General features: G+C 36.9%; 1 protein-coding gene across 2 annotated transcripts in view; it reads right to left on the bottom strand.

The window, feature by feature from the left end:
* Positions 1 to 5,809: 5,809 nt before the first annotated feature.
* FSTL5 (follistatin like 5) overlaps positions 5,810 to 12,397 on the bottom strand; it is a 902,259-nt gene continuing 895,671 nt past the window's right edge. For both annotated transcript variants that reach the window (XM_040250565.1, XM_040250564.1), the window contains exon 16: positions 5,810 to 8,371. In XM_040250565.1, coding sequence (XP_040106499.1) covers positions 7,669 to 8,371 — 703 coding nt within the window. In that variant the 3' untranslated portion in view covers positions 5,810 to 7,668. The remainder of the gene's footprint in view (positions 8,372 to 12,397) is intronic.

Genomic DNA, 12,397 nt, shown 5'->3' with positions numbered 1-12,397 from the left:
TGCCATTTCCTTCTCCAGGGGATCTTCCTGACCCAGGAATAGAACCTAGGTCTCCTGCATTGTAGGCAGATTCTTTACCATCTGAGCTACTAGGGAAGCCATTGTATATAGAGAGAAAATAGCTTTTTTGTATGTATGTGAATATATATTTATATGCATGTGTTCATGCATATTCATTCATTAGATGTTCAGTTCAGTGTCTGATTCTTTGGGACCCCATGGATTGCAGTACGCCAGCCTTTCCTGTCCATCTCCAACTCCCAGAGCTTATTCAAACTCATGTCTATTGAGTTGGTGATGCCATCCAACCATCTCATCCTCTGTCGTCCCCTTCTCCTCCTGCCTTCAATCATTCCCAGCATCAGGGGCTTTTCAAATGAGTCAGTTCTTCGCATCAGATGGCCAAAGTATTGGGAGTTTCAGCTTCAGCATCAGTCCTTACAATGAATATTCAGGACTGATTTCCTTTAGAATGAACTGTTTGGATCTCCTTGCTGTCCAAGAGACTCTCAAGAGTCTGCTCCAACACCAGTATTCCAAAGCATTAGTTCTTTGCTGTTCAGCTTTCTTTATAGTCCAACTCTCACATCCATACATGACCACTGGGAAAAACCAAAGCTTTGACTAGACAGACCTTTGTTGGCAAAGTAATTTCTCTCTTTTTCAATATGCCATCTAGGTTGGTTATAACTTTTCTTCCAAAGAGCAAGTGTCTTTTAATTTCATGGCCGCAGTCACCATCTGCCATGATTTTGGAGCCTCCCAAAATAGATGTTAGCATTACATTATTAAGCAGTACTTATTATTCTTTACCAGCTGAGCCACCAGCCACCATTGGCAAGAATCCACTTGCCAATGCAGAAGACGCTGGAGGCACAGGCTCAATCCCTGGGTCAGGAAGATCCCTTGGAGAAGGAACTAGCAACCCACTCTAGTATTCTTGCTTGAAAAGTCCCAAGAGTTGCAAAGAGTCAGACATGACTGAGCTAGTAACAACACACATTATTGCTATACGTAATTGTAAAGCCTTAATTTAGCTGATTTAATAGAGTCTCCAGAGTCAAGACTCACTAGACTTTTGTTTCTTTGATTTTTCTTACTCCTCTGTCATTTATATTTTACATGTACATGGATGCTATAGTTAGTAGGTATTGCATAGACACTTTGAAGTTATATCCTCATTTTCAGTTGATTATTTTAAAAAAACATATATATAGGTGTGTAGAAGATGAAGATTCTGTGACCTAAAATCATTTCACAAACTTATGTTAGAATCTTATGTATGATAAATTATATTTAAATAAATCTTATCCTAGATTTAAGAGAAACTTAAAAGTAACAACAAGATATGTTTGAATGTTAAAATTTAGTTCTCCAATATTGTCAGATATGCTTCCATTTTTTCATATGCCCAAACTGAGACACGTGCATTCACACACGAGTGTGGTTTTTAACTACCACATTGTGTCTACCTGCATGATGTGTGGCATATTTCTACCCGTATACAGAAAACAAAATCATTTCATATTTCTGTCAACAATCAAATTTTTAAACTATATAAAACTAGCATACTATATGTTACTATCCTTAATCTAATTGATATATTTATTTGTGCTCAACCTATAATAATAATTATTTCTCTAAAAGACAATTACTATATCAAGATGTGTATTGATATAAAGAAAACAATGAATAATACTTTATTCCTGAATTCAGATGTGCCACGTTTGTTATACTTTGGTAATAATTTTGAACAAAGTATAGAACCTTGAATTAAAAGGAAAACTTGTTTGAAAATAGGTGTGTAGGACTTCCCTGGTGGTCCAGAGGTTAAGATTTTTGCCTTGAAACACTGGAGTGCAAATTTAATCACTGTCAGCTAGCTAAGATCCCATGTGCCTCCCAGTCAAAAAAACAAAATATAAAACTGAAGTAATATTATAATAAATTCAATTAAGACTTTAAAAATGGTCCACACTAATGAAATGTTTAAAAAATTAAAGAAAGTAAAGTAGGTAGATAAGCAGAGGTATAGAAGAATAATTCAATGACTATCAATTTGTAATAGCTATATGTTGTCATATAAGGAGAGTCCTTTTCATGATTATCATGGAACTTTTCACTTGGACTTTGTAACACTGAAGAATGTAGCTCGAGGTATAAAAGAACAGTGTAGTTTTTCATGGAACTGCAAAAAGAATGTATACACATGAATAAGAGGAACAGATTTAAAATTGAAGTAGCAGTATATTCTTTCAACATTGAGACAATTCTGAATCTTCTTTTAAAAGTGGCAAAATGCACATGCAGAGACAGTCTTCAAGATATTTATCAGAACAACATATTTTATTTTTCAGCCTGTTCTTTCTTAGTTTCAGCCAAATTATGCTATGTGCAAAATTTAATTATGAACTTGAACACAAGTCCCAATACATTGACAATTTTATCATCACTGAACTCTTGTATAAAAGAAAAATGGTGAAAACTTTTCTAATTCACCAACTGTTAGCTGCACATTACTGTGAAATAGCTGTGTAGCACTCATTATATTCCACAGAGGCAGGGACATTTTGTTGATGAATATTACTGAGAAACTGTGCTTTTCTGTTTACTAATAGGACAATGTAATTTATTAAATACAAGCAAACAAACAAAGTCATATTCCCATGCTAAGATTTAGCCTTCTAGAAGGATGGGAAAAGGTTACCATGATTCAAGTCTACAATAGTGAGTTTATATAGCATGATTTGCAGAACATATTTCTATGCTTGAAGATTCCAAGGAGAGGTAAATGATATTAGAGTGTGATTGGAAGAAAAATGAAAATAGGCTTTTGATAAGATGTTGCTTTTTTTTTTCTTACCTCTTCACACAGGAAGAACAGCTAAATGGTAGATGCATGGACAAGGGACATTAGAAGTGACCTCTTATGAGTTCTTAGGCTCGTGACATTTGGGGTGTACATTTCATGTTATTTTAGAGTCATGTTAATTTTCATGATAGCCATATTGTTCCTGAATTTTTTCTCACTTTTAAAATTTGCATAATATGATAAGCTGTCAAATATGATTAAACGTATTGTTTCATTCTGTAAAATCTGAAATAATGTAAAATCCAATCAAGTTCACTTAGTTTTTTAAAAAGAAAACCTTCTGAAGACCTTTTGAGTGGGAGTCTTAAAGGTAAAGATTCTAAAATTATACTTTTTAAAAAACACTTCTATTTTACTTTTATATTATTAGACAGACAATGGAATAATGCCTGAAAATTGTATTAGTTTGCTATAATACATGATGACACTACTCTGGAAATACATTCCATGTCCATCATTCTTATTTGTCTTTTATATAAACCCTTCTTCTCTCTGCCAATCTGCTTTTCTTCCATGGCTCTCCTATTTTTACCACTGGTGTCGTAATTGAGACCTGCTGATTTGTCTCTTTTTATCACCCATATTTATTCAGTTGCCATCTCAAGTATGTTTCCTTAACACACCCTGTGTTATATGCACGCTTGTGTGCTAGGTAGCTTCAGTTATGTGTGACTCTTTGCGACCTTATGGATGGTAGACTACCAGGCTCCTCTGTCCACAGAATTTTCCCAGCAAGAATACTGGGGTGGGTTGCCATGCCCTCCTCCAGGGGATCTTCTAGACCCAAAGACTGAACTTGCAGCTTCTGCATTGGCAGGCAAGGTTTTTAGCAATAGCTCCATGTGGGAAAACTGATTTTTCTCTTTTTATCATCATATTTATTCAGTTGCCATTACAAGTATGTTTCCTTAACAGGCCTTATCTTCAGTTCAGTTCAGTTGCATAGTCATGTCCAACTCTTTGCGACTGCATGGACTGCAGCATGCCAGGCTTCCCTGTCCATCATCAACTCCCAGAGCTTGGTCAAACTCATGTCCATCAAGTCAGTGATGCGATCCAACCATCACATCCTCTGTTGTCCCCTTCTCCTCCTGCCTTCAATCTTTCCCAGCATCAGGGTCTTTTCCAATGAGTCAGTTCTTCCCATTAGGTGGCCAAAGTATTGAAGCTTCAGCTTCAGCATCAGTCCTGCCAATGAATATTCCAGAATAATTTCCTTTAGGATTGACTGGTTGGCTCTCCTTGCAGTCCAAGGGTCTCTAGAGTCTTCTCCAACACCACAGTTCAAAAGAATCAATTCTTCAGTGCTCAGCTTTCTTTAGGGTCCAACTCTCACATCAGTACATAACTATTGGAAAAACCATAGCTTTGACTAGACAGACTTCTGTTGGCAAAGTAATGTCTCTGCTTTTTAATAAGCTGCCTAGGCTTGTCACAGTTTTTCTTCAAAGGAGCAAGTGTCTTTTATTTTCATAGCTGCAGTCACCATCTGCAGTGATTTTGGAGCCCAAGAAGTCTCTCCATTATGGAAACATAAACTGTTTCCATTGTTTCCCCATGTATTTGCTGTGACGTGATGGGACCAGATGCCAAGATCTTAGTTTTTTGAAGGTTGAGGTTTAATGTTGAGTTTCATCTTGTTGTATACTATAGATCATAAACTTCCATTTTCTGCAGTAGCCTCCCAACCGATACCAGTTTCTCTAATTTCCTGTCAAATCTTCGTTATATTAGAAAATAAAAAATGTTGAGTGTTTTCACTGTTCTTTCTTTTTTTAAAAATTAGTCTTGAGTTCCAACTCTCTGGATTAAGTCTAGATTCTTTCCATTTGTTTCATTCTTTACTTCATGCTCAGTTGCTTCAGTCATGTCTGACTCTTTGCAACCTCTATCAATGGTATTCTCCAGGCAAGAATACTGGCATGGGTTGCCATGCCTTTCCCCAGGGGATCTTCCCAACCCAGAAATTAAAACTGTGGTGTCCTGTGTCTCCTGAACTGTAGGCAGATTCTGTACTTACTGAGCCACCTGGAAACCCCTATTCTTTACTTCCCCCCCTCCAAAATCTGATCATAATCCATTTTTCATGAATTACCACCTTCTTTTTCATAAATATTAATTTTTTCTAGTCAATTTTGCCCAAAGACTTCCCCATGTTCTACTTCCATTCTTGGTTTCACACCTTTTCTTATTTCATGCCTGTTATGGTTATCACACAATTATTACCAGATAATTAGCAGCAAAATTATGTCATATTTTTTTGGCTGCCTTGTTGCTATTTTATCCTATCTGTTAAAAATCTATTCTTAGACAACGGTGATGTCATCATTTTATTCTAGCTTTTCTTCATGTTCAGTTTTCACATATACCCAGTTATTGATGAGATCATTATATTCAATACACATTTATCAAGATGTGTGTAGAGCAATGCTGATGCCCTGTATGCCAGCTCTTACTTTTTCTCTCTACCACTAAAGAAAGAAATATCTATCTTAGAAAATATAATATTGCATTTCCTTATTTTTTTTAAAGTATCACAAATGTCAATATTTTAAACATTATGCTGTTAAAAAGGGGGGCTCAGTATTTGTGTGGTTAATAGTGTAAGAATGTGGGAAAAAAGGGATTTAAGTCTATGTTTATGTTCCATTCTGATATTCATTCATTCCTTTAATACACAAGAAGGGATTCTAGAGAAACAGACATCTTAAGAGGATAAATATCTTGCTTTACATATGAATATGAAGGGACAGAGCAACTTAGAGTTGATATAATGAAGCTAAGTTGTCTTTCCTTGATTGGTCTCACTTTATCTGCCCTCTACCCGCTCCCATCACTTTCAAAACAATGGGGATATAAACCTGTCTGTGTTTGAAGCACTGGGAGGAAAAACAAAACAAACACGGGTATTCACATTAAAACACTGACTGAACTCTCAAGGGTTAAAATGTAAGAGGTTTATTCTCTTTTATCAAGCAGTGTCTACAGACAAAGCAGCCACATGGTGTAAGCTACCAAAGAAGGATGTATGAGACAGACTTAGATTAAATCATTAGGTCACAGCCACTTTATGTGGTTCATGTTCACAAAGAAGAAAACTGCTAAAAAGGAAAGCAGGTAAGTAGAAACATAAGCTAACTTCTGTTGTCTATTAAATCTGCTTCCCATAATGTTTCCTTAAGCTAAGAATAAATCTACTGTTATCACATAGTTCAGGATGCTATATATACATAAGATAGTACACACTATAAAATTTCAGGTGTCTAAGCAGTTTTACACAATTAAACTTGAGTAAAATTTGTATTTAAAAAAGACCTTATTGGATTACCTTCAGGAAATGGAGGTCATTTCAACAGTACATTAGCATTTTTAGCAACAATAAAACAAAAATATAATAAGTAAAAAGATTCTCCAAACAATGTAAGCTTTTACTTTAAGCCTGGATAATAATCTGCTTATTTCAATAAACCAAGTTACTAGTTTTAATGCACTTCTACTGGCCTTTTCTTTGCCCTGAAAAATGAAAGCAATGATTTTTACTTCTATGCAGTCTCAAATAAGAGGATTAGTTAGGTTTCGAACTTCGACACACAGTGAGAGAGTTGTTTAAGGATTATATAGGAGTTAAGCAGAAGTCATTTGGGAAAGTTATTAAGGAATGAGTCCTTTGATGGATTATATTTAAATAGCAAAGGCGATGGAGAAGTACATCTTTTCTCACCACTGTGGTGCTACCCCCTAATTCCCAATTTCTGTTACTAATTGTCCTAAACCGCTAATACTCATCAGTTCTCTAGCCAGTTTTTTTTTTCTCTCTGTTGTTAATTTCCCTAAATGTGGTTTACTCTAAGCAGACACAAATAATGCTTCTATTTTGGAAATAAAAGTTCCTGCTAATGCAACACTGGACTACATCAAAAGAAACAAAAACGTCTATTCCACTAATAAGAGATATTTGTAAGCAGTTGACATCCCAGACAAACTTGCATTAAAAATATAATGCACTCTCGTGATTGAAAGCAAAATGAGTCAATAATACACTGCAAACATATTACCATAATTATTTTCCTCCCTTCCTCCCCATTTTCCATAGCATGCTGCAGATTATACAGTGAGTGTCAAATAGAATTTGTCACCTGTGTACAGCCTAAGGACAGTTTATGTCTTCAAATGATATTTCATTGAGGGTTAGACAAATGACTGAAGGCTGGGTTTGGTGCAAAAGATGTTCAACTTTTCTCTTTAAATGACAAGAAATTTATAGTGATGAGGGTGGTCACTATGCAGCTTTTAGCCTTCCTTTTCCTCTTGTGACATTCCTTTCAAGGCACGAAAGATTAGAAACAGTGGATGGGACAGAATATTTTGAATTAAGAATTTTAAGTTTCCACAACACCTTTTATTTCTGGTTTAAGCATACCAAAAGGAGAGAAAAAAAAAATAGATCAATTACCCTCAAGATGAAATGGTGTTTAGAATCATTGGAAATTCCCTGCAGTTGAGTTATTTTTAATTATTTAAATTCCTATTCTATTGGAAAAAAAATAACAGTAGATTTGGTTCTTATAATTGAAATAGTTTCTCATTAAATATTGTGTTAACTATTTTTAATCAACCAATATTACTAATTGTGTATGTCTTTGTTTAAAAAAAAAACAAAACTATTTTATTTGGGCCATCCAAGTAACTGATGTTTGGCTAGGATACAAACTTAGCAAGTTAAACTGTAAATTTAAATAATGGATTAGTGCAGTGTATTGGAAAACTCTTGATTTAATAATTATTTAACAGGGCTTCTAGGCTTCTCCAACCCAGATGACTGTGTTTCCCTTCTCAACTTCAGTGATCTCACAGTTTAACTTATTGAGTCGTCCATCGAGTATAAAGAGAGAGTCCTTGGAAGGAGTCATCAGGTATTGACCAAACAAGCCACTGTCCTGGATTTGCCTGTTCTTCAGGTTCCAAGGCCATTCTTCTGCCTTGAGTGGTTCCTTAAGGCTTTTTATCATCTTAACCTTCCCGGAGGCAAGCTCCACAAAGAGCACATCTGTCTGTGTGCTTGAACTACCATAAATGTTGTACTGATGGGCTTCCGTAAAGGATGGCTGAAAGGCCAGGTCAGATATGTGCAGGTTAGTGTGAATATCAAAAGCCTCCTGTATTTCTCCTCTGATGGTGATGTACTGGACCCTCACAAGACCTTTCACATCACTGATGGTGACAAGATAGTGTCCATCTGGAGAGACGTATGGAGTGCCCGTCACGTCACTGTTGAACCCAATGACCGAGTCGGTGACACCGTCCACCAAGAGCTGTGGGGGGGCCGCCCCAGTGCCATTGGGTTTGCAGCCAATGAAGTAGTATCCTCCCAAGTGTGTGTATGCTAGTGACTGCGGGATGCATTGATAGTCCTTCAAATTAATAGTCTTGATGTATGACATGGTTTCAAGATCAATCTTTTGTAATGCAGCTTCATCTTTATGAAGAATAAATCCAAACCTGCAAAAATGAAAATCAAAGTTAGACAGGAAACTCCAAAGGGGTGAAGGAAATGCACTATGGGCAGGTGGAAAGGGGACTCAGAGCCTGAGCATTAGCTGTCAGGCTGTGCAGGAACTGGTGGCTGAATCTTGTTAGAGTTCGCTTTAAATCCCACTGCCCTCCTCCTTCCTTAGGTTGTCCTTTCATTACAGCCAAACAATTATAACTCATGCTATAGAAAGCAAAATAATTAAAAGTGATGTATCTAGTTAATTGGAACAGCATTTTACTTTTATCATTGAAGGCAAAAAGTGAACATATTTTGCATGTCTCAAAACCCACTGAAATTGAATCAACTTAGTTAATGTCTGGGAAAACGAGAAAGAATGAAAACCTTGAGTATACATCTTTTCCACTCACTTCATTGACTTCTTATATTGCTTGTGATCATCAAATAAATTTGATACTCATCACTGTTTAGATAAGTATTCATATTTTTCTCATTTTAAGCTGTTTCACCTTAATAGATGCAGATTTAGGGAGTATAGAACTATTAGACTGCTATTTATTTCATTTTAGGATCACCTTAACTACCTTTATGATTTTAACATTTATTTTATTATGTTCTAAATCCAAGTTAAAGTTTCATCCTTGCCATGTTAATACTGTTATAATTATTAATGATACACCTGTGTTGTGTTGATCATTTTATATTGAATAATAATGAACTTTGGATATTTATGGCATTTTTCTATTAAATTTAATTGAAAAATAAATATATTTTAAAATATGTTTTGGTGATCTCTTTGATTACTTCAGTGATTTTTGTCCTGAATGCTAGCTATAAATGATCAGAAGTCCCTGTGAAATGGAGAAGTCAATTTTGTGGGGTTTTGCTTGTTTGGGGGTGAATATATATGGAAACCCTTACCTATAACATGGGTGACTTCCTAGCAAAAATAAGATAAAATGAGATAGAAACTACTTTACAAAGTTACACCCAAAATGCACAGAGGCCAACAGAATTGGAATTGACTTATTTTTTTTAATAATATTGATTAAAGCACCTTCGAATATTTCCAAAATAAATACCAATACAGTATACTAACACATATATATGGAATTTAGAAAGATGGTAACGATAACCCTGTATACGAGACAGCAAAAGAGACACAGATGTATAGAACAGTCTTTTGGACTCTGTGGGAAAGGAAGAGGGTGGGATGATTTGGGAGAATGGCATTGAAAAATATACAATCTCATATATGAAATGAATCGTCAGTCCAGGTTCAATGCATGATACTGGTTGCTTGGAGCTGGTGCACTGGGACAACCCAGAGGGATGGTACAGGGAGGGAGGAGGGAGGAGGGTTCAGTATGGGGAATACATGTATACCTGTGGTGGATACATGTTGATGTATGACAAAACCAATATAATATTGTAAAGTAATTAACCTCCAATTAAAATAAATAAACATATTAAAAAAAAGAAAGAAAAAAAAAGACGAGAGGTATTGTTAACTGACTTTGCTTCTAAATGAAAAAATAAGATTAAGATGACTTTACTGTGAGTATTAAAACAAAAGGCTTCTGATGTGGTTCAGCGGTAAAGCAGGAGATGCCGGTTCAATCCCTGGATCAGGAAGATCCCCTGGAGAAGGGAATGACAACTCCACTCTAGTATTCTTGCCTGAGAAATCCCATAGACAGAGGAGCCTGGGAGGCTCTAGTCCATGGGTTGCAAAAAAAGTTCAGTTCAGTTCAGTTCAGTCGCTCAGTCGTGTCCGACTCTTTGCCACCCCATGAATTGCAGCACGCCAGGCCTCCCTGTCTGTCACCAACTCCCGGAGTTCACTCGAACTCATGTCCATCAAGTCAGTGATGCCATCCAGTCATCTCATCCTCTGTCATCCCCTTCCCCTCCTGCCCCCAATCCCTCCCAGCATCAGTCTTTTCCAATGAGTCAACTCTTTGCATGAGGTGGCCAAAGTATTGGAGTTGCAGCTTTAGCATCAGTCCTTTCAAGGAACACACAGGACTGATTTCCTTTAGGAGGGACTGGTTGGATCTCCTTGCAGTCCAAGGCACTCTCAAGAGTCTTCTCCAACACCACAGTTCAAAAGCATCAATTCTTCGGCACTCAGCTTTCCTCACAGTCCAGCTCTCACATCCACGCGTGACCACTGGAAAAACCATAGCCTTGACTAGATGGACATTTGTTGGCAAAGTAATGTCTCTGCTTTTCAGTATGCTATCTAGGTTGGTCATAACCTTACTTCCAAGGAGTAAGCGTCTTTTAATTTCATGGCTGCAATCACCATCTGCAGTGATTTTGGACCCTCCAAAAATGAAGTCTGACACTGTTTCCACTGTTTCCCCATCTATTTCCCATGAAGCGATGGGACCAGATGCCATGATCTTAGTTTTCTGAATGTTGAGCTTTAAGGCAACTTTTTCGCTCTTCTCTTTCACCTTCATCAAGAGGCTTTTTAGTTACTCTTCACTTTCTTTCATAAGGATGGTGCCACCCTTATGGCAAAAAGAGTTAGACACTACTTAGAGACAAAACAATAACAACAATTAAAACAAAACAAACTCTAAGAATGGCCCATTTTATTCTTGTCACCTAGAAAATTCATTTTCCATATGCTATTTCTTAAAAAATTTAATTTTTGTAAAAAATTGCCACCTAAACACATAATATAGAAATATAGTACATTCAGGATAATAGCACCTTAAAATTTCAATATAAGCATGTGACAAGCTCAAAATATGAATAAACACAGACTTTTAACATCATAGAATAAAACAAGATAAATGTTCTTTAAAAAATCAATCATAATGATGGAAGTTATGGAGTGCATAAGCACAAATATTTTACTAAAATAGATATAATACTGTAACTGCTAGTATCACTGATCCTGTTCATGAATGAGGCCAGTTGTCTTGTTCACTGCACTCACTGTTCACTGAACCCATGGCAGGCAAGGGGCAAGCTAAGAGGCTAGAAGAAAATGTGAGGAACCAAAGGAACTGCAGACTCCTTATTCTCTCCTCGCTGGTGCAGCAGCCATAGCCGCAGACACACTGTATTCTCTCCTCTCTTATTGACACAAGGGATACAGCTGTGATGTGGCATTAATGCCACTGCTTTTTAGTTGGAACTCATAGTCTTGCCTGGAGAATCCCAGCGATGGGGGAGCCTGGTGGGCTGCCGTCTATGGAGTCGCACAGAGTCGAACACGACTGAAGCAACTTAGCAACAGCAGCATATCACAAGTAGTCTGCCAAGTCACTTCAGTCGTGTCCGACACTGTGCGACCCCATGGACGGCAGCCCACCAGGCTCCCCTGTCCCTGGAATTCTCCAGGCAAGAACACTGGAGTGGGTTGCCATTTCCTTCTCCAATGCATGAAAGTGAAAAGTGAAAGTGAAGTCACTCAGTCGTCTCTGACTCTTAGCGACCCCATGGACTGCAGCCTACCAGGCTCCTCCGTCCATGGGATTTTCCAGGCAAGAGTACTGGAGTGGTGTGCCATTGCCTTCTCCGACAAGTAGTCTCCATCTAAGTAAGTACCTGGTAATGTGCATGTGCAGAGCTGTAAGTGATCTCAGCTGTTACATACTCATGATTTATAAAACATAGGACAAAAGCAAGATGCCCTAGGGTGAGAGAGCCTGACCATGCCATGTTGGCTAATTTGCTCTTTCCTTACATTGATTGCTTCTATGTTACTTCATTTCATAGAGTTAGGAAACTATGCAATAATTTTAGATATATTTGAAGATTTGTGAGAGACTATTTGTTGCCTTTGGAGAGAGCATGACTTTTTCTATACAAAAGAAGAACTACTGTGTATAACTACTCCTTTAAAAAGATTTCTTAAACATTTATTGAATGATTACTAAATAGTAAGCACTGGAAATATATTAGAGGTGAACATAACTCACCCTGCTTCCAAGGAGTCTAGAAATTTTAACGGATTAAACAACTGAAATTAAGTGTTAATGCTTAATTATAATATTCTGAAGTATTATTACTTA

The sequence above is a fragment of the Oryx dammah genome, unplaced genomic scaffold, assembly GCF_014754425.2.
Source record: "Oryx dammah isolate SB20612 unplaced genomic scaffold, SCBI_Odam_1.1 HiC_scaffold_12, whole genome shotgun sequence".
NCBI classification, from domain to species: Eukaryota; Metazoa; Chordata; class Mammalia; order Artiodactyla; family Bovidae; genus Oryx; species Oryx dammah.
This window is presented reverse-complemented; position numbering and strand designations above follow the sequence as displayed.